Genomic DNA, 25,812 nt, shown 5'->3' with positions numbered 1-25,812 from the left:
CTAATTTCTTTATAACGGCGTTGTATGTTTAGTTTGTTGTCCTTCCCCTGCACCTTCCATTGAGGATGTATATGAACTAGCATCTCAATAGCATTCATTGTAAATCACATATTAGACGCAAAATTCTACACATTTAATCGATTATACTTTATTCTCCATTCTGTCCTCGTTTACCCAGGAAAACCTCTCTGAGTCTCAGGACTCTTTTTTCAGGAGGATCCTGCCAAGTTTTTACAGTAGCGAGAGGGGGCATGATTTCTTTGTAAATCCCAACAGAGTCATTTGCAGGTCATTTTCGAACTTGCTAAAAAAATCGACCTAAGACTAACCCAATAGCAGCCGTGTTCCCATAAGAGGTAGCTGACAATATAATCGCAAATCATAATTTACACTTCTAAAGCACCTTTTACTCGTGCACATATCAACCAAATTGAGATTTACATTCTTTGTATGTTCAGTACATCGATGTAAAAGTTAAACATTTTAAAAGTATTCCATTCAGGGAAAAATATACCTTTTGCAAATAAAATCAAACACATCAGGTTTTATCTCAACATATGACACCAATTTCAAGTCTGCAGTGTATAAGATTTAATAATTTAAATGATGCATGCTCGACTTTTCAGACGAGACACTATATACGGTAAAGAAAACAATCACTTTTCCACTCTTGCAGATGGCATACTTTTGTGGGAATGTCCCAAATTTCATTACTCTCATGACTGTTGTTTTTGTTCTCAGTCCTGGGCAGTTGTTTACAAAACGCATCCTTCTCGAATTCCACACTATACATAGAGATGTCTTTGACCTACATTTTGAGCACATTAAATACTGCAAAGGCTGGGCTAAAGGACTTCCAAGACATTTTCAATGGGGGGCTACTTTACCTCATCACAGACAAGGGTGTTCCATCACTGGGTCACCTGGAAACTGTAACAGTCGTGAACCACGATGGTCCCGGCCTTGTTTAAGCTATTCTGTCCAGCAACTTCAAAAGGAAGGCAGACTTAATGCAAAGCTGAAAACACTGACAGACACTCAGTGTTTATTTTGACACCGCACACCAGTTACTCTCAACACACTGAACCGCAAATGGATCAATGGTCAAAACAGCGCAAAAAATATAACGCATTCTTCATGCATATTTAACTATGTATTTCTGCCAGTTATTGTGACTAGGCTGCAGTTCATCGGAGAATAGTAGCAAATAATGGGAGACAATGAGTTTAAAGGAACAAAAAATACAAAAGGAGGCTTTGTAAAAATCTGCTAGGTTCATGTAACTTCAGGTTTAATTTGTTAAGAAAACTGTTACGTGCTTTTGTCAAAATATGGGGGAAATATGCACGAACATTTCACCACTCAAGTCAGTCCCAGCGTAACTTTTTAAAGCTACCTCGTATGTAATTTTTGAACATGATCGATTGTAATGCAATAACACCTTTTAAATGTCCAGGGATTCTCTTTTTCAAAACGGCACAGGAAGACGTTTCGAGTATAGCTTTGACAACTTTTAAATTATGAACTAAAAACTCAATTTTAGCTTAACAGTGGTACCAGGGCTGATTAAAGCTGGGAGCATCCGTGAAGGCTTGCCTCCTTTTCCCAAAAGTCCTCCAGATTTCCTTTTTCTTTTTAAGGAGTTTCCAGTATTACTTAAGGTCTGCGAGTTAATTCGATGCCTACAGACCGTCTGGCCAAGCGTACAACACGTGGCTCCGCTTGTACGCGGTCACAAGTTATCGGCCTGAAAAATATCCTTCTTACAACTTCTCACAATAACATAGCGACCAATGTAAAAAAAACGCAGTTTTGTAAAATCTTTAACCCGTGTCTACGCCCCTTATTGAACATATTTTGGCGTGGAATGAATGACTGATATCATTGAACCTTAAAGTTCGTGATATGCGCTCGGAGTCTCGTGTGTAAGAACCGATGTTGTCCGATTTATATACGCTGTACACGAAGCATCCACCTTATCCCTGCAGTGGCTATAGGCGCTATACCCTTCAACAACAGAGTTTTATAACAATAATTGATTTCTGAATCAAATTGTGACCCTGAAGCATAACAATGAATTCCATAATGTGGGTGGGTGAGGAATGGTTGAGCCCTTATACATTGAAGGAACTCGCACAACCAAGGACACATTTCTGTTCAATACCTTTCTTAAAAGAAAGATTCAAGGCAGAACCGATGTCTTACACACAGGATGATGCAGCGTTTCCACCTTCCACCTTCACAATAATATGGGAAATATCGCAGAACACAGATATTCTGCGAAGAAAACCATTGGTTTGACTAAAGCGTCCACCTTCTGTCAAATCAATTCCAATCGTGTTGCCACACTTAAGCGTTAGTTATTTCCTGCGAGAGAAAAAAAATAGGAGTGTGGAATCAGCTCCCTGCTGTCCCCCTCTGCTCGACATTCAGTATAAAACACTTCAACTGGAGGCTGTGAACATTCCTCTCGACTGTGCATCCCTATACTGTAAATTAAAAATTGCACTGTCCTGGCCAAGTAAATTTGTGTGTGGGGGGGGTTAATAGAAAGCAGCCACACAAAGGAAGCCGAAGAACTTCCTCGATTAAGCACACAATTCTAATGGAACCGCAATGAGAGCCAAGACCACCCTAAAAGCCTATAAACAATAGTAACCTCTGATCTTGGTTCTTAAAAAATATATATACAGAGGCCCGCATGCAGCTGGTGGGATCAGCTTCTATATCCCGCGGGCATACTCTTTCATGTTCATGGTGTTTGCCAGTCCAGTCCCATTGTCTTTGTTGATGCTCCGTAGCTCCTGCTACCTCCGACCCCCGCAAAATTTAGCAACCGCAGCGGTCCAATTGCAAATCTAGGTTTTCATTTGTATGTAACCGTAAACAATATTTACCAACTTTAATGATGCTATACGATGAGCCATACTAGACGCTTTGAATATAAACCGGTAACACCAACCGCCCAGTGTTAATGACCAAATCCTTAAAATTGAATCCCCGTGTTGGCTAAATTGCTTCGACAGGCCACTTTCCATCACCGAGGAAAATGACCACATAAACCCACATTTGTTTTGGATTTCGTGCGTGTTTTTTTATTTCGTTTCACACAACGCTCACTACTCTAGTTTAACTTATGCCCGTGGTCCCGCAGAACAAAGACACTGATAATGGCTCCGCACAGGAACCGGCACGTCAAGCCGCGAAGATGAATGAGTGGGATTGCCTCCTCACACTCCGGTATGAAAACACGTGGCTTGTGCTCGCCCAACCATCTACGTGGCTGCGTGCAATAACACGACACACTGTGGCCCTCCCCTCTCTGCAAAGCCACACACAGCAAATCGATATGAAATACTTAACGACAGCTGAACAACAGCTGGGAGAAACGCAGAGAAATACGTTGCAGTTCCGTACGTTCATAATTCCGCACAGTAATATCAGGTCTGGCTGTTTTGTTTTTACAAGTCACGACATATTGTTTTCCCTAAAATAGCAGCATATCCGAGTAAAACTACCATTACCATAAAATATAGAACAGGATAAAAAAAAAACGTTCGTTTAAAATTCCCACAGCATGTACTGATGCTACATAATATTCACATTAAACATTAATGGTTTATGTCTAGACACAAGGCACACACACACAACATCTGAAAACATAGCAAACAATTTCTTCCCCGCTATGAGCACACACCACCGTCATCTCAAGGCGATGAGGGGCCCGTAATTGACCGATTTTTATAATTCCAAACAAACAACAACTGCAGGCCTGTGCATTCCTGACGTCAGAAGCTGTGGAAGGCAACATTACTTGCGCGCATTAAGGACAATAAGTCTCGTTAGTGAGACGGAAATAAATCAAACCATTCAGAACCGAGAAGCGAGCTTCCTATTCCGGTGACGACCTTCTCGACCCTGCCGGGCTCATTAACATGCAGAGCAGGGCTCCTGACTGCTGGAGCCACTAAGCCCTCTGAAACCGTCACCTGGCAACGGGCGCGAGATGATTTAGAGCAGCTTTTCCTCTCACCGTGACCGTGGCATTTGATCGTTGCCTCAAGGATTTCTGCGAAATAATGGCGGCGTCGTGGATCTTGGCGAAGGGACTGAGGGGATACTGTACTGTGATTACATGCGGCGCAGTCCGTCACTGTTTGTATGTTGAACTTCTTTCGCACCGTACAAAGCCAACCGTACCAATCGGAGGTGTGCGGGAAAGACAACAAACGAAATACAAACAGCAGTGCTAAAGACACGAGTTGGTTTTGCAGTTCCCCAAAAATGTGTCCAGTTAGCAAAGTCCCAATTTGGAATTGTGGTATTCGGCGCCACACAATACCAGGACCACATTGACACCGAGCTGGGCAGGTTATTTCACCAGCGTCATAAATGCACACGTTTCATTAAAATGCGGCACTCTTGCTCCTGCTAATGATGCAAATTGTAATGCCCAGCAGAGCTGGGAAAGCCCCAATTAGGTTTGCATTGATCATCAACGCCGGTAAATACTGTAATCAGCCGGGGGCACATAGATTTACACACCGCGCTTTGTTACCCATTTGGTATTTTTTCAGTTTGCAATTATTTTAAAGCCCAAGATGCGCTATTTAGCAGAGTTGGTTTCAATAAACACGCATGAGCATCTTGTTTGTTTACAATCATAACATTAACACCGTTAAGTGAAATTCACGAACAGTACTAATGCAATATGTACAGCAATATGCGATCAATGCAGGCATGTTGGCTCACAGATGCCTCTCACTCGGCTACACTGACAACACAGATCATGATCAGCCATTTAGGTTTTACAGTTATCAAACACGCTTATGGTACATAGGCAATGTGTGCATGATGTACCCTTTACCAGTACAGCACTGTGTACAATAAACTAAATTAAACTTCCAAAAAGCATGGAGATGCGTTGGTTGGAATTACGTTGCGAGATAGAATGAGGACCGAGGACTGGGGAAGAAACGGAGATTAAATGACAAATTCAAATTATTAAGAAAATCAAATTGGCTTGGGCATGATGTGTCGCAAGGATTGATGGCTGACGGTCAAGAATAATGATGGAATGGCAGCCAAGGCAGGCACTGTCCAAGAGGTCGTCTGCTGCGGAGATGGAGCAATGAAATCAACTCGTGTGTATGTGGATTATTACTACATCGCACGATTATAAGAGATGGCGATGACTTGGGTAGGCTTTCATCAGGCATCTCAATAATGGCTGATGATGACGAAGATAAGGGTGATAAAACGCAACTGCTTGAGACGTTTTCGGCCGACAAATAAAATTTAACTTCGGCGTGTGCACTAATTCTGCCTGCTACGTGTGCAGGAAGCCACTGAGAAAGATCCCCGAAAGCGGAATGTGAAACGGCAAAAAGTAGACGAGACGCAATTAATGAGGATAATGTGACGCCGCTTAGTAATATCGGACAATCCAGTGAGCGCAGGGGCTGCAGAGGCAATGTGTAGGGATCCCGTGGGTGAACGGCTTTATCATTTTAATTAATATGAACTGCACGCACACTATTCTGCTGGTGAATGAAAGCATTACCACACTGATGTCACCACGATCCCATCACCAAATCCCACGCGGACGCCATCGCACGCTGTTCCTTCCACTTTCTATATCATTAATGTAATTTTTTAAATTAAATTAGTGTTCAAAGAACAATTTTTACATCTGGCCTCTCGTCACTTGCCTCTTAAAATAAAAAACCAATTCTATTTTACGAGGCAAGGCCCACTGAGCTTTTTTTCAGAAGCAACCTAGCCACAAATGATAGCTCAATGAGGTGGCCTTATCATGTGCAAATGTATAGAAGCAAAATATTCGAAACACATGTTGCTAGATGTGGAGGAAGAAACTGGAGGACCCGGAGAAAAATTCAAGCGACCACAGGGAGAACATGCAAGCTCAAAATAAACAGGCATCAGGGTCGGGATCGAACCCACGACCTCCTACGTACCAGGAATGAGAGTTAACATCTCGCCACCGTGCCACCCCTTGTTTATATTGCTCTTTTTTTACTGTAAATCAACAGTAAGGCAAGTTGTGCACAAATCAAATTGTGTCGGTCACACCTGGTGGATACACTCTTGCAGCAGCGTTGGATACATTCTTGCAGCAGCGATGGCGTGATTGTTTTATGAACTTGTTTTCAATTTTAAAAACAATCGCATATTAAATTGAGAGATGGAAAAGAATGGAAGGTTCAAAGTACCTCATTGCCTCGTGGCAATTCTTGCCTAAAACTATACAGCAAAAGGGAAAGGCTTACCTCATACCACGATGGCAGAGAAGCCTCCTCGAGAGAGGCCCGCTAGAGGGCATTTGGCCTACATTTCCATGCTGCTCAGACGTCAATGGAAGAGGTGCTTATTACCCACAATTTACCCCCCCCCCCCCGTGACACGTGACCTCCCAATCTACTGTCGCATAACCATTTATAACTGCTGGTCTAGAGGGAGACATGGGGGTTTTAAGAAATTTCCTACTGTTTTAACTGCCATACCGGGAGATCAAATTTTATCCAACCTGCGATCTCTAGATTGCAGGTCCAGTGTTAACCCCTTACACCACGGCAGCGTCCCTCATGCAATACGTTACCTATATTGCGAATTGATGTACACGGCTCTCTTTTTTAAACATTCTCCAGTGCTACGACCAACAACGAGGCTCGAGCAGGCTTTCACCGTTTGAGCGAGAGAGCCCGGCAGACCATAGCACTTCTAACTCTGCAAACAGCGTTTATTTGTTTGTTTTTTACCATTACCGAATGCAACACACGGATGCACCCCACTCATGTATATTACAAGACTACATTTCAAAAATGAAATAAACTAGGAGGTGTGATCCATCCATGGATGACGGGGGGGGGGGGTTGCAGCACCAGGCTTACATAATGAAACATTAGTGTTTTCATTTTCCCCACTTTTCGAGCCGAACCGAATTGGCCGAGTGTCTATACAAACCGTAGTTAGGAAATGAGGTCAAGGTAGGAAGCACAATGGGTTTGAAAGATAAAAAAAAATCGTGTACCATTTGCCAGGAGAGGGAAATTAAACACGAACTGGACAATTGCTTCAATAAAAATGTTTGTCACGAAATATTAAGGTGGGCACACATGTGAAGAATGTATTTCTTCAATCAAGGCATTGTTTTGTAATTTTTATCTCACTAAAGACAGTAAAATGTGAACGCAAATTAAATATCACAAAACGAATTTAACAAAAGAGCATTTTCTCAATTATGTATTCGTGAGAGTATTTTTTTTACAACATTTTACTTTTCATATTTTGTTCTCGGTTTACTCTCAATAGCTGCCCTAGATAAACATACTTCTGATGTGGTCCCTGTTGTGTTCCTCCAAACAGATATCTCCAGCTTAGTAAATAAAGAGGTGAGCAAGAGAAAGTTTGGACGGCTTCGAGAAAACTGATCATGATCGTGAAAAAGAACTCAAACACGTTCATCACTAACACTGCAGGCTGAAAATAAAAAAAATATGATAGGCGATGTTTCAGGCAATGACCCTTCATCAGAGCACATGTGCTTTTAAGACAGTGTCAATGACAAATGTGTTGAGCTTTGGTTATTTGTCCTTGTGCACAACTGCCAACGCTCAAGCCAAATCCCCACAAAAAACAGGCACTGCATTTCATCCCGATAATAGGAGTGCCAAGTACACTCTGAAAGTGACCTTCTGCGGTAACACTGTGCGACACGACCCCACTTCAACCTATCTTGGAGTGAAGTTGGACCCATACCCCCTAAACTTCCACCTGAAAAAGGAAGCCGCCAATACCAAAAAAGGGCAAACCTGGTCCAGAATCTGGCAAGCACAAGCTGGGGAGCATTAGCACCCATGGTTTCGACATCAACGATGGCCCTTGTGTTGCCGAGTACTTTGCACCAGCATTGACCAGAAACAGTCAAACTCGACTTGTTGATGTGCAACTGAACACTGCAACGGGGTGCATGACTGTAAACCCCAACACCCTGGGCTGCCCCCGTGCTGTCACACATCTCTCCCCCACCCATTCTCTGCGAATAGAGGAAAACAGTGGCCTTCCCATTCATCAGCACCTCAATTTCATCCCTAGTCATCGCTTGAAGTCACGCAAGTCCTTTTGGACCCATGCTCTTAACCTGAAACAATGAGAATTCAACCCCAATGAAGCTTGGAAAGCGGAACGGAATTCCAAAGAACTCGCACACAAACACCTTGTAAAAGACCCAACGCAGAAGATCACTGGTTTTGATCTTCCACGAAGCTCATAGTCCACCCTAAACCACATCTGCATTAATTACGGCAGATGCACAAATGGAAAATTAAAAACACTCGAATGTGCAACTGTGGTCATCCAGAACAGACCATAAAACATGTTGCTGGATGGATTGTTGCATTGTGAGATGGTGATGGATGGCATTGGCTGGGGCAAGCCGTCATCCAGCAGTGGACTGATCACGGCCAATAACAATTATATATTTTTTATTCAACGGACGACAACAGACGAGGCACGTACAAAAGTACCGTACTGTATGCTGTTGTATACCAAGGCAATGACAACAGTCAGTGCGACAAATTTATTCTAAGAAGAAAATTAAATGACCCCTCCCTATTCTTCCAAGTAATTGTAGTGTTGTAGTGAGTAGAATTGGAAGGAAATATATAATGTCCGTGAATCCCATTGCTTTTATTCCCCAGTTATAATGAGATGACCGGGGGATAATATACCATCCTCACACAGCATAATATAGGGGCTTACTACACCTGGCAAGCAATTTCATTACAAAGGAGGAAAAAAAGAGAAGCCAGACAGTCTTGGACAAGCTTCGCTGGGATAAAAGGTAGCAAAGCACACGGTGGGGGGGGGGGGGAGCTTTTTGATCAATAGCTTGGCATTTTGAAGTGAAGGACAGACTTCGCATTCACGTATCGCTTGCTAATTTCCACCTTTTTGTCCCCCCCACCAACCTCAATATCCGAATCGTACTGTGTAGGGTCGTAGAGCAATATTAACAAAATAAATTAATTAAAATCCCGACAGTAAATTATCGGCCTATAAATTATGCAAGCATTGCGCAGGCATGGCTTATAATGGGGCGAAACAGAAACATGTCTGTGGACAATAACACAGGCAGAAGGGCTAAACAAATACGAAACGGGAGAGAAAACAGCAAAATGTATATACAAATGGGGGCCTGCTGTTTGTATGCTGGATGAAACAGCACTCGGAGGAGGAAAAAGCAATTCAAGTCGGAAAAGAGATTCTGTTTTTGGGCTCACACAGATTGTTTGCTGGATAGGGCATCTTCTCAGCACAGCATACAAAGCAGCTGGATGCTGCTGCTGCTGCACAATAGCACTTATCTTTACAAATGACATGAGGTTGCAGAAAATATTTAAATGTGTTTTCGGAACGGAACGTGTAGGTTGATGGTAGACGACTGTGTATGAATGTACTGTATTTTTCTGAAATCAATGTAAATTACAGTTCTTTGTAGTACCCGTTTTATTTAAAGAATAAAGGCCAATGCCTGAAACGTCACCCATGACGTTTTCCTTCACAGCAGTGTTGTTGACAAAAATGTGTTGAGTTTGGGTTATTCGTGCCTGTGAACCACTGGCAATATAGCACAAATACATGTTTTTAACGTTTTTATGGAATAAAATGAGTCAAATTTGCCAAATGCTAGACAACTTAAAATGTACGGCAAAAGCATCTGACCATTGAGCGTTCTGTGCATACTCACGTATTCCCGGACATTTTTCGTCCTCACAGCTTTGTAGGATGAATACGCTGGGTACAATATGCCGAACATCAGCCTGCAACAACATGCGGACAGAGGATGACAAAGCAGCAATGCATTTTGCACGTGAAAATAAGAGCAGGATATTTAGGATTACAATATGAATACATTGTTTTTTTATTCTGCAAAACAACAACACCAGCATACGAAACAATTAATGGGACTTTTATTTCATAGAAAATTGACTCATTGTGAAAAAATTGCAGCCCTTCATTGATCATTCATTGACGAAAAGGCATTCCAAACGTGATAGCTGGAGGCGACTGCCGGTCTGTTTTGTAAACGTTACACGCTCCATCAGTTGCTAGGAAACGAGGCCAAAGAGGAAAAAAAACACACAATGGGAGAATGGTTTTTCAAGTCCCAAACGCTGGCTTTTCCTGTCTCACCAGTTTTACAGGATGGAAACGACTGGTCGATTCCACCCTTTTCTGAACAAGCACCAACACACACCACCGTCTTTAAACAACGGGATTATACCATGCTTGGCAACGAATTTCATATTTGGGCTTCACACAGCACACCAAATATAAATTTAACCGGCTCGCATTGATTGGCTGTGACCACGGTCGAACAGGCCAGAGTCTGCTGCCGAATACAGCGGCATGGTTATCCGTTATTAAGCATGTGACTGTCAATGTATTGCTCAACATCTATTCTTACACACAAGATACGTGTATGGAATTGGTGCTTTGTGAGAACGTTATTTAATTTGTCAAATTGGTTACAAATGTATAAGCTTAATTTAGATTAAGGCTTACAAAGGCAGAACCCGTGAAAACGAGATGAACAGAGAAACTATACAAACGAGACCGTGATTGAGATCTAACATAATCGATTATTTAATAAAATCAGGACCTGCATCGTGACAGATAAGTGAATTGTTAGAAGGGGGGGGGGGGTGAAAGGCTTTATACCTGCTAAGAGAAACTGCAACTCATTTTGGTACCACATTGGAATCTCGATCACCTAAGTATGTGTCTGGCTGGTTTCGGTTAGATCCATGCTGCACTATTTTAGCCCGGGCAGTAGGTCAGGCAGGACATGTGAGCACGGTGTCCATTTGGATGCACTTGCAAGTATCAATTAAATAGTTTGGATTGTTCGTCGTTGCTCCACCTGTGACAGCCGATAAGAAGAAACAATGCAGCACGGAGTTACAGGCCATCTGCCCATCAGGACCATTGACCAGCAGCAAAGCAATTCCTCCGTTTACAGCCGAACTAAACTAAACTATGTTTGATTTTACCAGGTAAGGCCCACTGAGCTATGTATCTCTTTGTCAGAAGCAACCTGGTCACAAATGATAGCTCAACGAAGTGGCTTATCATACCCAAATTGACAGCAGCCGAAAACAGTAATCTAAACCAGTGGTTCTTAACCTTTACTGCAGCCTTGCACCCCTTTGGTTCTCAATTTGTATATTTTTTTTATAATACATATGTTTGATGAAACAAAGGAGTTGTACTTATGTGTCTCGTGCTTAATGTGTTTCGATGATTTACCTTCTAAAAAAATCTGGCATGTCTCGCAACCCCAAAAAAGGGAATCTCGCACCCCAAGAGCGTGCGTGCACCCTAGGTTAAGAACCACTGCTCTAAACGCATGTTTTTAAATGTAGAGGGAAAAACCGGAGTAGCTGGAGAAAAGGCCACACGACCACGGGGAGAACATACAAACTCCAAATATACAGGCGTCAGGGTCGGGATCGAACCCATGACCTCCTGCATATCAGGCAAGGTAGTTAACATCTCGTCACAGTGGCGTCAGTGCCGTCGACTGGCAAAAGAACCCAGACATCAATTTCGAACATTTGTTGAAGTCCATGGATTAATTGCACCATGTCAATTATCATTATTGTTCCAAAATCAGTCACTTATCTCTGCAAAACGCAGTACGAAAGAATACGTTTCAACATCTGCTTCCGGGTATGGCAGTGACACACGGGGAATAAATGTGGAAGCGAGAGAGAAAGAAAATAGAGGGTTCAAGGGCTCCGGAGGGATAGCACTTTTCACGGGGATTGTGGAACATTTAACCTCTCCGCTAGTACTGGGTCCTTCTAACCCAGGGTGAGAACAAGTGCAACCCACAAACACTCGTCCTTAAACTTCTGATCTAACCAAGACCGTCCGATGCCCCTTGTTCAAGGTGATCCTGCCGACACAAAGCACGGCAGATCTAAAAAAAAACATCCTCGATAACAAACAAAGGGGCGGGGGAGGAAGACAATGGCAGAGGATGATCGTGGTTAGTGGATGCCAACAGCGGATATGGCAGAAGAAACATCTCCTGTCATCAGAGCTGGCCAACTGAGCTTAAAGGAAAGGTTAATAAAAAAAATCAAGTGGCTATGCCACCAGTGTAGAGAAGAGCAGAGAAAGACCTAGAGTGGAGATATAATGATGTGGGAACATGGGATACGAGGACAGTGCATGTGACAAGAGGAGAAGCACAGAATAGCCGAACATGAAGATAATAAATCTGAGAAGCTGACCTCATGCGGTAATGGGACTTTTGGCTTAGAAGAAGAGACTGGAGAAAAAATATCAGCATTTGACATCAGGCCATATAGCTGGATTGCAAGAGGCTATTCAGCCAAAACTTGGCATTTGTGCACGAGACAATGACTTGTAGACCACTCAAAATAATGTTGCAGGTTACACCAGGTATGCATTTGCCAAGGCACACAATTACCAATGGAAAATATTGATCTTTATTTTTTGCTAAAAGCTGCCTTCTTTCTGAAAACGCTTCTGAGTTTATTATGTTGTGAATTTATATTTGCAGCAGAGTTGTTTACAGACACTGCACTGTACATGTATTTATGGGTGGAGTGGTGGTGCAGTGGCTAACCCACTGCGCTACGAACTAGGCAACCAGATTCCCGGCCACAGCTAACATCAGGAGGAAGTATTATCTGAACCGGTCATGGGCACTCTTTCACCAACCTGCACTGACCAGAGTGGTAAAGTATGGTCAAACAACCCCCAACGACTAACATGACATGGGGTTGGGAGGTTTTAACCAGCAGCAGTATGACAAAGGACTGTTTTTATCATAATTAAATATATGTATTCATAAACCACCTCAAACCACACAAACCTCACTATTGCCAAGTACGAAAGCATTACACTTGTTTACCGTGATAGGCATGCATTGAAATGTGAAACGGTATAAGCTTACAGGCCGTTTTCACCCTAGAGGACAAAACTATTTTGGTCTGGATAATTTTGTCACATTCAGCAATGAGAAACCGTGGTTCAGATGTCACTGTGGCCAGCACCCTCACAACTACAGCTATTTGTGGAGACGCATAAAACACAAGTATGTGGTGCCATGCTGCAGCACCAAATTAAAACGCCCGCTTTAACGTGGCATGAGTCAGGGTACGGAGACCGTAAACCAATTATAAAATGTGCAGGAGTTACGACGATATCTGTCGCCGCTTCCGTGGAGAGCGAGGCAATTACTTTAATACATTTAATTTTAATAATACGGTTTAAAATATGAGTTTTTCGGTCAGCCTCGATGATGGCCAATACTTTTTTTTCTGAGAGTCTCCCTCAGGGATCTTTAAGCAATTCATCGAGTATTTTTTTGTATGTGGGAGAAAACCTGAGTGGTTTCAGATATCTCCCCTGCCAACAGGACAATAACTGCAGAGATAGGCTCAGCAACCTATGATCTGCACAGCCTCCGCAAGGATATAATTTCCATTCAGTACAGCTCAAACTATGGGTACAAAGTAAAAAATTATAGGCACGTGCCACCAAAGGGTTTGGTTTGTTTAAACTTACAATGCCAATTTATTTTAATTCATGCTCAGGCCTTTGTCAATGTATTGCTGGATAAAGGCCTCCCCCACCCCGTATTGGTCATTGAGGTTATTCGATCATACCTCACCCTCCTGGTCAATATGCGTTGGTGAAAGACAGGGGGCTCAGGACTGCTGTAGATATTATTCGGCACTGATAGTAGCTTTGGCCGGAATCAAAATCCCATAGTGCCAGGACTTAATCCCCCTATTGTATGTCAAACAATTTACATTATAGATGATAATTATCCATGGGTGGATTATCTGGGTTGCGGATTAGCCGTGCGTGCCAAAAAGAAAATGACATCCAGTACAGGCGAACAGCTCTTATCCGTGGCCCTATTACCCATGCTTCCTGTTATCTGCGACAGCTGTAGGGTCCAAGAAAACTCCGATTATATCTGCGGCCCTATTTCTTCCTATTATTCGCGATTTAACCCAAAATACAAAGCGAAGCAGCTTCGTAATATTCACAATTTTTCACGGATAAAAGTCACCACGCGGAAAATTGATGAGATTATCCACAGGGTTATTTGTGATAAGAGGAACGCAATCGCGGATAGCCCTGTGGGGAATAGGATCGATGATATTGGTCCCCTATATCACTGTGCAGGTGCCGGTTTAATAATCATTAGCTGCTCCTCAACCGTCTGGTGCCATTGACTCGGTGGCCATGTGACAAACGTGTTGTCGGTAAGTAAATCGTTTAATTTTAAACCCAATAAAAACAGCTGACACACTTCTCAGTCTTGACCCACTATTCTTGCCAAGTAAACAAAATGTGTTTTTTTTTAAGTCGACTATAACATGTTAGTCATTTTCGGTGTTGCTTTTTTTTTTATTCAGGCCACCCTTCCACCACCACACCAAGGCCAACTCCACGAACATTCCAGCTGCCTAACGTATACAATACAAGACAGTGTAATCTGCATTTCGCCAACTCTCAGACAAAACAACTGATTGGGCTAAATCGCTTACAAGCCATCACAGAGAGAGAGCCTAGAGAGTTGACTGGAGCATATATTTAAAATAAAAATATATATAAACACTGTACAGGGTTTTATTCAGCGGCAGACGTTTCGGAAGCGTGCGAGTACAACAGGACTTTTCCCCAATGCAAAATACTTGGGAGCAGTGAGGACGACGCTTCAATCAATCTCCATGACCCAGGCATGCGCGGTAGGTCAATGGTAATATGCTTGTCTGGTATGATTGGAAAGGGCGGCTGGAGATGAGGCTGCCTTCACGCTTGGCTGCACCTCACAGGACAATCCCACTATGACTGCCTCCAATAACCCTGGCTCCCCCTTGCTACAGCCTCCAGGGAACCACCCCTGTGAATCAGTGTTTTCATGTAATTTTTTTTACTTAGAAACCCTCCCTCCCTACAGTGGATTGTTGCCAAACCCCCCAGGCCGTGTGTCGCAATCCATATCGGATATAAAGTGAATTAATGACTTGTTGCTTTGTTGAAACCGTCGTCATCATTCTGCTGCGTTCTATCCACTGCTGGGCGAAGAGGCCTCGCCCCTGCACCGTTGCCACCCCTTGCGAAAGAATGTCTTGCTCCTGCACATGGGCTGATTTCGTTGCTCAATAACCACGGTGGAAATCAGCTCGGATGTGATCTCCCATGTCAGGTTTCAAGGTCAAGTTTGTTTTGTTTAAAACAGGTGAGAACTCAAGAGACCAGGATAGTGCCATTGACAAGAGCGACCCGCGTCACCAAAAACGACAAAAGCTAAATAAATAAAACTACATCTGTTGAACAAAAACACCTGTATCACATGAGGAAGAAAAAAAATATTGCAAAACATAATTCCATGCAGCGCAAAATCGGCTCGGGCAGATACCTCCAGATCAAACAAAACTCAAGCTACAGAAGCGCCTCCGATTAGCACAGTTGGCTACGTACGGTGCGAAAGAAGTTCAACATACATACAACAAATATACGGTGACTGTAGTACTAAATGGAAACAAACAAGGTAAACTGTCAAATGTCTGCTGCTCCATTGCTAGTCGTGGGTATGATCCATAAACACCTGAATTGATGTCCAGTATAAGACCCCTTCAGTTTCTAAGTCCTAAAGTATAATGAAGTTTTGCTAAATATTGCTTTTCATTTTCAAATTTTCCAAAAATACTCCAACCACATGCACTCTTGCCTCTTTTATCCATCATGTTGATCCCAGTCCACGGTCAGTAATTGCCCAGGACACTCGACTCACTCTCTCGTGTTTTCAATTTGTCTCTCCAACAATTGTGTTTTCTTCGGCCGTATTTGTTGTACACGGCTTTCATTTTGTTCAAGTTTATCTTTGGCCTTCTTTGTTCAGTTCTTCAATCATTTTCTGTAGATGAATTCCACTCGTTAATATACCGACAATGTCAACCAATCTGACACGGCTCAAGCTAACGTATGTCATGCAATTCTGTACAAAATATATATTTTTTTAATTCCAGCAAATAACACGAAGTTATTACTTTGCTCAACACACGATTGTTTGTGAAATGTTTTAAAAGTGAGAAAAAAGGGTCAGTTTTGCATAACTAGCAGTATTTACTTTACACGTGCTTAGCGAAAACTGTCAACGATTTGCACTGAAAGCGAAAGATTAGCCTTTCACAACTAATCCACACATCAAAGGACACAACTCCATTACCAAGCCTATAATACCCTTTGACCTCTCATAATGCACAGCTCAGTTGGCCAATGAGCAGCACTTTTGAATTGTACGCTGTTCTGCTTGAGGGAATTAAACTGAGAGGGGATGGGTTTTTTTTTACCTCAAACAAAAAAATCCCAAGGTCAACCATTTTACGCAATCTTCAGCTTCAAATGCATCTATAGAAACCAACAGATGAAGGACGAAGCTCAAGAATGATAACAGAGTAGCAGCCAAGGAATGGAACGTGTCTGATGGAGTGAAGCAAGCGTTTTGTGTACAGGTGCCGAGTGGAATGTTACCATTGCGGAATCGTCAGAAGCAGTGATAGTTTGGGAAGGCCTTCATCCAGCAGTGGATTGACCATGGCTGATTATAACGATGATAGAAGCCAAAATGAGAAGACTGCTAGGGCTGATGCACAGAATAGGCGAGAGTAAGCCTCAAACGCTCATGCGTGTCAAACTTATTCTCGTATTTTCTACTTTAAAAGAACTTCAGTAACACCTAGCTTAGTATACAATGCTCAGAGGAGAATACCATAACTTAAAATATGCCTCAACAATATAATTGTATTGTATCGAGCTAAACAATCAATTCAAAACAAGAACTGCAGCATTTTTCAAGCAATAAAAAATACCTATCCAATATCAAAATACACACCGTCATGTTGACCAAAGACGATTACAGTTTCTAAACGAACGTAAAGATGAACTAGTATCTTGAAGCCGCAAGACCACGGCGCAGCGGCGGATATCACGAAAGTATCCCAATGTGTCCACGTTTGCCGTTTACCCAAAGCGGTTTATATAAGCTCTTTATCCTAATGTTTTATCTGGATGCCGGTACTGCAAAGCATGGCTGAGCTTTATCGACAGGCTGAACCAGGCAAATGGACAAGAACAGCCTGCACATCCACATGGTCATCTCCGTTACAGCTGCTGGAATGGGGTTACTGTACTGTGAATGCAAGTCTGTGGGGGGGGGGGGGGGGGGGGTTGATAGGCAATGGTTCTTTAGAGAGCAACAGGAAATTGTCGACTGGTTTTAGGAGCAAAAGAATTGCAGCACTGGCTGTGCATGTCATACGAAACCCTTCACCCATTTGTCTCCCAGCGTGCCTTCACAGACTTCCATTACAGAATGATGAAACGCTGCTCTTTAACCTTGCCGGCTACTGAAGTGTGACTTATGCACGCTTAGTGGAGCAATGTTGAGAAAGGGTGGAGCATACTTTACTTATACATTTTAACAAGAATTATGAAAATCACAACGCATATGATCGGTGATTTTAATGTCTTGGCGACATGACACGCAATCACATCTTGCCCACGCTTTAAATATAAATACCCAATCCCAAATCTGTGTGGTAAAGGTGCTTGCTTGCAGTTGGTTAGAAGGACACATCGTCACAGTACATCGTAAAGACACTTCGGTGTTAAAAATATTTTGAAAAGGTCTGATCATGTAAAAACACAGCCGCTTGTCAAATAACATATGCTGAAACCGAATCAATAACTTCAGGAATTACGCTATACTTAAGTTGATTCAAATGCGTAGTTTGGGCCCACCACCACCACCACTCACCCTGGGCGACACATTCTACTCCCAAAACAAGGCCACCTCGACGACTACTCCACTCCATCTGTGTGTAACGTTGGAGAGCCATTAAACCCACCGGTCCACCCTTGGGCAGTAAAGGCAATTTAGGCAAGCACACAATCTGATTGGGAAATAAGAGATTTTGGGTTTTGATTAAACCATCCAACTTGTCAATTAATCACAGTGATTATCCTTTGGCATGACATTTAAAACAATAGGTTTTTTTTTTTATCCCCTCCCGTCGACCCCTGCAGTATAAATTGGTGCTCCATAGTTAAGTCGATCGGCAAAACTCCCCACTACTTCCAAGACGTCTACCCAGCATGGAAGAATGGGCCAAACGTGCTCTAGAGGGGCTCTCTAGACCTCCCTGTAGTGGCAGCCCTTCCTCTAGTTATGGCCTGAGCAATTAATTTGAGGCCTGTACCTTTAACTTGTTTTATCTCGTTATCTATGGCATCTAAAAAGATGAATGGATTTCATGATCAGTTTAAAAATATCAAAGCTAAGTGCAGTGTTGGCAAATAAATCTTTAAAGATATAGACATATGACCTTTTGTTTAGAAGCCAGCAATATCATAAATACAAAGACTGGCAAAGAAAATGGAACAAAGGTAAAAAAAATTGTACAAAGAAGAATGGGGAATGGAGCATTCACGCACAACCTTAACCCCCAATTTTAGATTTGAAGTTTTCGTGACTGCAAGGATTCACATTTATTAAATTTTTATCTATGTGACTTTACCGAAGAAAACAAAGAGTACGATACCTTAACCCCCGTGATACACAGGAGGAGAGGTACAAGGATCAGGGAACAAACGCAAACCAGAGAAATCATATCGACTGTTACGCAGTGTGTCTGTGAACACACATGGGCAGGAGATATTGTTTGAAGGGATGACGGCCAATACAGCAGACGGGTTGATTTGACTGATATGTCCGATTGGCAGCCAAAGCAGACGTGTACACACTCAAAGACGATAGCCACTGCAGAGATGGGGGGCAATGAGAGCAGCCCACGTGCGATGAACGGTGGTGGCATCACATGACCGCGAGAAATGACAATGCCGTGATGGCTGACAATGAAGAGAAGTATTTTCTTTGCGAGGGAGATTAAGACAAATTGGTATCATTGAAACCCAGCGGCAATATTCTCCAATTTTGGTACTAATTTACACACCTTTGTCAACCCACTACTATATAAAGGCTTCCCTTCTGCACACTATGTCAGGCTTGGGAGTTTGACCACATGTGAGTTGTTTGAACATGTGTCTAATTACCCTAGAGTTGGCTAATTTTACACACTAGCTCAACGCATCTTCAACAATTCTGGATGACAGGCACAAGCCTTCATGCCTTCAATTTTATTTGTTTAAAACAGGTGATAAATAGTTCCATTAATTATCAACATTGTTAATCCAATACTGTGTCAATTACAGTTTTTTTTTGTTAGACCATTCCATTAAATACACCTCGTATGTTAGTTCGCAAGGTACCCTTGCTCTCATTCTCTGCAATATTGGTGTTTTTGTCTTGTGTTTTTATTTCTGCTATACTTGAGCACCACAAATCTCCCTTGTTAAAAAGCCAGTCAACCGGTTAAATGTGATCATCCATTTAACACATCAAATAAATTGAAACTGAATTAACTCAAACTCGCACTTCAACCACATTGATCAGTGCGAGTGGTGAAGGGAGGGAAGAGGGGAGACAGATTCAGAAATCACTCCCCGCTATTGGCCATGGCTGGGAATTGAACTCAGGTGGCTAGGTTCGTACCGCAGATGTCGACACCACTGCCGCACTGCGTACATCAATATTATTAATAATTTAAAATAAGATAAATATAAAAAAAATACCCGACATGAATACATATTTAGTAACTACATTTCAGTGGAACTCCAACCCTGCCACAGTGTTTTAAATAATGTTCTAAAAAACACATGATCTTGTAATAAACTACATTTTACTTCATAAAATTGATCAAACTTTTGAAAAATAACAAAGCAATAGTAACTGCCTATTTTTCACTTACTAATGTATTGTAAATGACATTTTTCACAGGTGCAGGCTAGGTTATTTTTATGCTGCAGCTCACCATCGATTCCAAACGGAATAATATTGTCGTGCCACCTTAAACCCCCTCAACAGTACACAATGTCCCATTGTCTCGTGTGCCACTTGTTCAGATCATTTTCTTGACAATGGTCTCCACCCTGTTGGCCTTTTCGAGCTAAGCAGCTAACATCAACCGTAAAAGGTCATGAATTCCAATCCGCATCTGGACAAAATTACAGAGCTTGCCTATAAAAGGAAAAAAAATCGCTTGTAAAAAATGTTACTCTGGCAGTGTAAAAACAAGTCACAAGGTATATGCAGAGCAAGCACCTTCGCAAAGAGAAGGGACTGAAGTAAGAGTACGCAACTCTCCATAATCTCGGTGATTATGGGGCAGACCAAAAGTTAATGGACATGCGAAAGCCTACGTGTTAAACGCAGGTATTATTATCAGCGATGTTATCGACGATTTTTGTCCACTCAACCATGCCTAAAAAAATTTCATAAATAATTGGGAACACGAAAAATATGTCCTCTGATAATAGTTTTCACGGACTCAACATCTCCAGCAGATAACAGGAGTAGCGCGTAATAGGGTGAGTTTGTCTGTAATAGTGCGGTTGAAAAAGCATCATCTCCACATGCCAGGCACCATGAAAAGTTTTTTTTTACTCCAACGGGAAATTGAAAACAAATCTCTTTGTTCACTGTTGAGGCACTGTACGGCAATGTTTTCTTTTCTATGGGTAAAAAAGAAACTAGCTTCCACACATCCATGCTTCTCACACACAGGGGGAGGAAGATTTACCTAGCACTGAACTGTACGCACAGAGAAAAAAAGCGCCTGCTTCAAACTAACCCAATAGAATTGTGCCAATTCAACAACCGTTTTTTTGTGGCCAGCGAAATCCAAAGAGCAGACACATTCTAAATAACCCTCCTGCGCTGTGGGTGGTGACTACGAGAATTTGATTTTAGTGGAGAGGAGACACCTTGAAACGATCAAAAAAGTAGATTTGCATGTCATTAATTTGCCTATTTGTGGAGATAATTTAATTGAGTCCATCAATGTATTTAAAATAAAGTTGACAAAAACTGTGTAAAAATTATGACAATATTTTAGTTTATAGATCTTAACTGCAACACCACTGGAGTGACGTCAATCATAAAATGCCTAAAGCCATAGGCGACGCAAACAGCACAATTCGCATAGAAACACGCAATTATGACGAATATCAAAATAAATGGTACTCTACTGATATACTTGTCTGGACAATTACAAATATGCCTGAAGTCCCTTGAATTTCGTGATGTATAACCACATCAACATTAATATTTGCACTTAATCACCAGACGGTGGGTGGTACACTACTGTCATGTACTTAGGTTTTTTCGGTAAAGTCACATAGGTAAAACATTAAAAAGTAAAATAAAATAAATATCACGACGTTTCGGAGTCAACAAAAGCTTCCGTCACATCTTTCCAATGATTAACCATGCAAAAAAGATTTAACTACTTATTTGCCAATCTTATTTGACAGACAACTATTACAGTTTTACCATGTGTAGTGGTTGTCTCCCTGTCACAGGTTGATTCACAAACCGTACCTCTCCATAACAAAGGCTCACCCTCTTAAGCCTCACCTCACCATATTAATAAAAAGTATGCGGCCCTTGCCCCACCACCTTCTCCAACCATTATATAAACGGAGTGGTAGCTCCTGCAATCTCTCATTTACTTGATACAGCTGTCGTGGCTGTGACGGTCCCACCTGAAGACGGAAGCTTGTGTTGCCTCCGAAACGTCGTGATTTTTATTTTATTTTACTTTTTAATGTTTTACCTACGTGACTTTATCGAAAAAACCTAAGAATATGAATCTTTGCAGTCACGAAAGCTTCAAATCTAGATCTACTGTCATGTGTTTAGCCATATTTCACATATAAACATAACACAAGTGTGTTGTTATTATATGTTTGTGATTTTTAATGTAACGTATATCGTGGTGTCAATGTGTTTTGACACAGATTCACATGTCAATCTAGTAAAACTATGCCTTTGTCAATTCAACTGTCAGCTTCGTTTTGATCTATCCACACACTGTTTATTTGTAGAGTGGCCACTCAAAATGCGTAACTCTTGGTTGTAATTACCTGACTGATATATCTGAGAATCCAGCCTGGGCTGACTGCGTACAAACTTCTAAGGTCAGTAAAATTATGACTGTACCTGTAATTCAAGTATTTCACTTATAATCAGCTATGTGCCTGTTGAAACTAAAAGTATGACTTTAAAGGAGAAGACGTGAATAAAAAATAAGAAAAGTACAAAACAAAATCAAGCATTACAAAATGCAGCACTATATTGGATTTTAAATCAATATGTAAATGTGAAATGTAAATGTGAAAGGGAAATTGATCCAGAAATTCAGGCATTTGAAAACATCCCAAAAACACGTACAAATTGACCAAGGCATATTGAAAACTGGGATCGAGATATTCGAGATATTGTCCCATGTGCGAGTGGAATAGAACTAAAGGATTTTACAAATTATGGCCTGCACGGGCCACCTGGTGAGGACCACTGGGAGGTAAAGTTATTCATATATTTCCTGCCAAAGAAATGTGTAATTTCCATGACTGCTGCAAAAACAACTCCACCATCCAAAGCAAATTCAGCACATGGGACAATGAGATTTAGTGCCCGGCTAAAAAATAACGAGATGGCTAGAGTTGAACAGAACTTCATCACGACGATGTTACTCCTGTTGACAAACCAAAAACGTGGCCAGGGATTTAACTCGGCAAACAAAACTGTGGACGAATGTTAGCTCAAATAATAAACTAGATTTTCACTTCTAGATTTGAAGCTTCACTACAAATTGAGTATTACATGGTCGTGAATACACAGCCACTTGTAAGTTTACCACTGGATTTATGCCTTCCCATGTGAAAGTCATGGAATTGTTGGACCATACTTCACCACGCTAGTTAGTGCCAATTGTTAAAGGTGGGGGGGGGGGGGTTGAAGCAGATATCACTGGCCACTAAGTCAGGTTGTTGCAAGGTTAACAGCATAGTCTACTAACCACTGCACTATCAATTACTCCACCCAAAAAAGTATTTGATCCACATTGAGAAATACAATGCTGTATAACTTTGACGTTCAACCGTTATTTACTGTAATATATTTGTCTCGAACAATCTAAACAAATACAGTCATCACAAAATCCGACCAAACATATGGCCGTGCTGACGCATTGCCATTATAGAGCCACACGTCATTTGTTCGCAGTGTTTATTTTTAAAATGATGATGAACTTTCACGACAAAAAAACACCTTTGTCAATGCCTGACGATGTCAGGTTCAAACCCAAAACGTGCATGTCATGTCAGCAATGCAATCTGATGTACAGTATATTGTGTGTATGTATATATAACGTGAGTTTCTTCACCAACTCTTTGTTACCACACTCCACTGGACGAAAGCCTCCCAAAACCGTGTCGCGGTCATGGGGGGCGTTTGACTATAATTCACGTTTTGCCAATGCGGGTTGGTTTAAGGAGACAAGTTCAGTTATCACTTTCCACTAATGTTATCCATTGCTGGGAATTGAACTCAGTCAGAAAAGCTGGGTTAATAGCATTTAAAACGTTAGCCTATAACACCCATCACTGTATGTGTACTTCACATATCTATGTATTGTACAACCACGCACGCACATTACTCTCCATGCATTCCTAACATCCATCACGAAGGGCACACAAAACACACAAGCTATGACTTGCTAAGTTACGACTCAAGTACTCGTAAGTTGTTTAATTATAATAGTACTTGGGTGTAGTGTACCCTTGGTACTAAGACAAAACTCTGTTTTCAAACGACTTCGATTCGAGTGTTTAACATGTGTATGACCAACATCAACAGTATATGTATGTACTGTAGTACAAAGTTTGCAGTTTCATGTTACAGTATTCCGATCGAAGGTACAATATTCATAAACTCCCTGCCACGTGTATGATTGGGGGTGAGGGCCCTGTTTTTTGAACCCAAAGCCACCAGAGTTCGATTCCCAGGCCCACGTGTAAACATCTGTGGCGAGCGTTGTCTGAACCCGTGTCTGGTCTTCGGCCTCTTCTTCCCTCCCCATCCATCCCATCCACCCCATCCACCTCCTTTCACCAGTCTGCACTAACCCAGCATGGCAAAGTGTGGGTCAAACAAACAAAACAAACATCAACTCGTGACCGATAATGGCACCAGAAATGGGCCCTTTCTCACCCGGCCGCGGATGTCACAACGAGCTGTTTTGGCACCTCACAACTTACGCGCCCGACATATCCACTGACAATTGCCAGCGACGCTTTTGTAACGTGGATGTGTACAACGAGTCACAAAATGTTTACTTTTTAGTCCGGCTAACGACAAGCGATGAGGTTTAACAAACGCGACGTCCCCCATCCCTCGACGCAGCGAGCATCCCGTAACCACCGTGTCGCCAATTACGCATCGCCGATGTTTCATTCCACGTCTCTTATCCTCGTTGGGAGACACAACAAACAAACACACAGGAACGCGCACAGCTAAGAAGAAGAAGAAAACGAACCAAGCCTAGGCCACATCTCGCTAGTACCCCAGAGGGATCCGGTTTTGGTGATGTTGTAATGTAATAAATGCTGACGATGATGATGATGCTGGTGCCGCTGTTGCAGGCAGACTTACACGACCAGCCTCGAGATGAGCCACGACACCATCTTCGGGGATTTGTCTCTCGACGCTTGTAAAGAAGAACGTGGATCACCTCCCCCACAGGCAGCAAGCTGTGAGTAGTCGAGAGAGCAGCAGCAGTAGTAGTAGAAGAAGAAGAAGCGGAGGCGACTACGGTGGTGGTGGTGATGATGGTTGCGTCAGAACTGCGCGACCCGAGGAGGCATCGATATTCGCTCCGCCCACCCCGCACCCCGCCTGTGTCGTCGTCTTCTGCTCGCTTCACTCTTACACCCACCACCAACAACAACCCACCAAAGCCAACAAACCAGCCACAACAACAAGCGACCACAACAACAATCGACCACAACAACAATCAGCCACACCAACAACCCACCAAAGCCAACAAACCAGCCACAACAACAAGCGACCACAACAACAATCAGCCACAACAATCAGCCACAACAACAACCCACCAAAGCCAACAAACCAGCCACAACAAAAACCGACCACAACAACAAGCAGCCACAACAACAATCCACCACAACAACAACCCACCAAAGCCAACAAACCAGCCACGACAACAACCGACCACAACAACAATCAGCCACAACAACAACCCACCAACAACCCACCAAAGCCAACAAACCAGCCACAACAAAAACCGACCACAACAACAAGCAGCCACAACAACAACCCACCAAAGCCAACAAACCAGCCACAACAACAACCGACCACAACAACAAGCAGCCACAACAACAACCCACCAAAACCAACAAACCAGCCACAACAACAACCGACCACAGCAATAAACCAAGAACAACCACCGCAACCAACAACAATAACAACAACCACCACCAAGTTGTGAGCTGCAAGTGGGTGAAACCATACAAGAAGCAGAACTCTGGTGCCTCTACAAATAAACACCGTGCATTTCTATTGTTGTTATTGTTTTGTAAATCCAGCAGCCCACTTTATTGGCTTTTCAGACCAACACTTCCAAGCGGAATGTCTCAAGCAAACTACATTAACCGGTGACATCAACAGTGGTGTTGCCGAGAGATTTAGGGGGGGCCCCCCTGTCAATTCATACGATATCAGTTAAATGACATTTAAAATAAAGATGTAGACAATGT

The 25,812-nt window shown here is 42.3% G+C and overlaps 1 protein-coding gene across 1 annotated transcript in view; it reads right to left on the bottom strand.

Annotated features, from left to right (window-relative positions):
- Window positions 1–24,898, bottom strand: part of LOC133343482 (receptor expression-enhancing protein 1-like) — a 42,134-nt gene extending 17,236 nt beyond the window's left edge. The window contains exons 1-2 of the mRNA XM_061553134.1: window positions 24,692–24,898; window positions 9,770–9,842 (exon numbers count right to left, since the gene is read on the bottom strand). Coding sequence (XP_061409118.1) covers window positions 9,770–9,842; window positions 24,692–24,723 — 105 coding nt within the window. The 5' untranslated portion in view covers window positions 24,724–24,898. The remainder of the gene's footprint in view (window positions 1–9,769; window positions 9,843–24,691) is intronic.
- Between the last annotated feature and the right edge of the window lie 914 nt (window positions 24,899–25,812).

This window comes from Lethenteron reissneri, chromosome 17 (assembly GCF_015708825.2).
Source record: "Lethenteron reissneri isolate LAM-NWPU_2019-01 chromosome 17, ASM1570882v1, whole genome shotgun sequence".
Classification (NCBI taxonomy): domain Eukaryota; kingdom Metazoa; phylum Chordata; class Hyperoartia; order Petromyzontiformes; family Petromyzontidae; genus Lethenteron; species Lethenteron reissneri.
The sequence above is the reverse complement of the archived record's forward strand: the minus strand, read 5'-3'. Positions and strand labels throughout refer to the sequence as shown.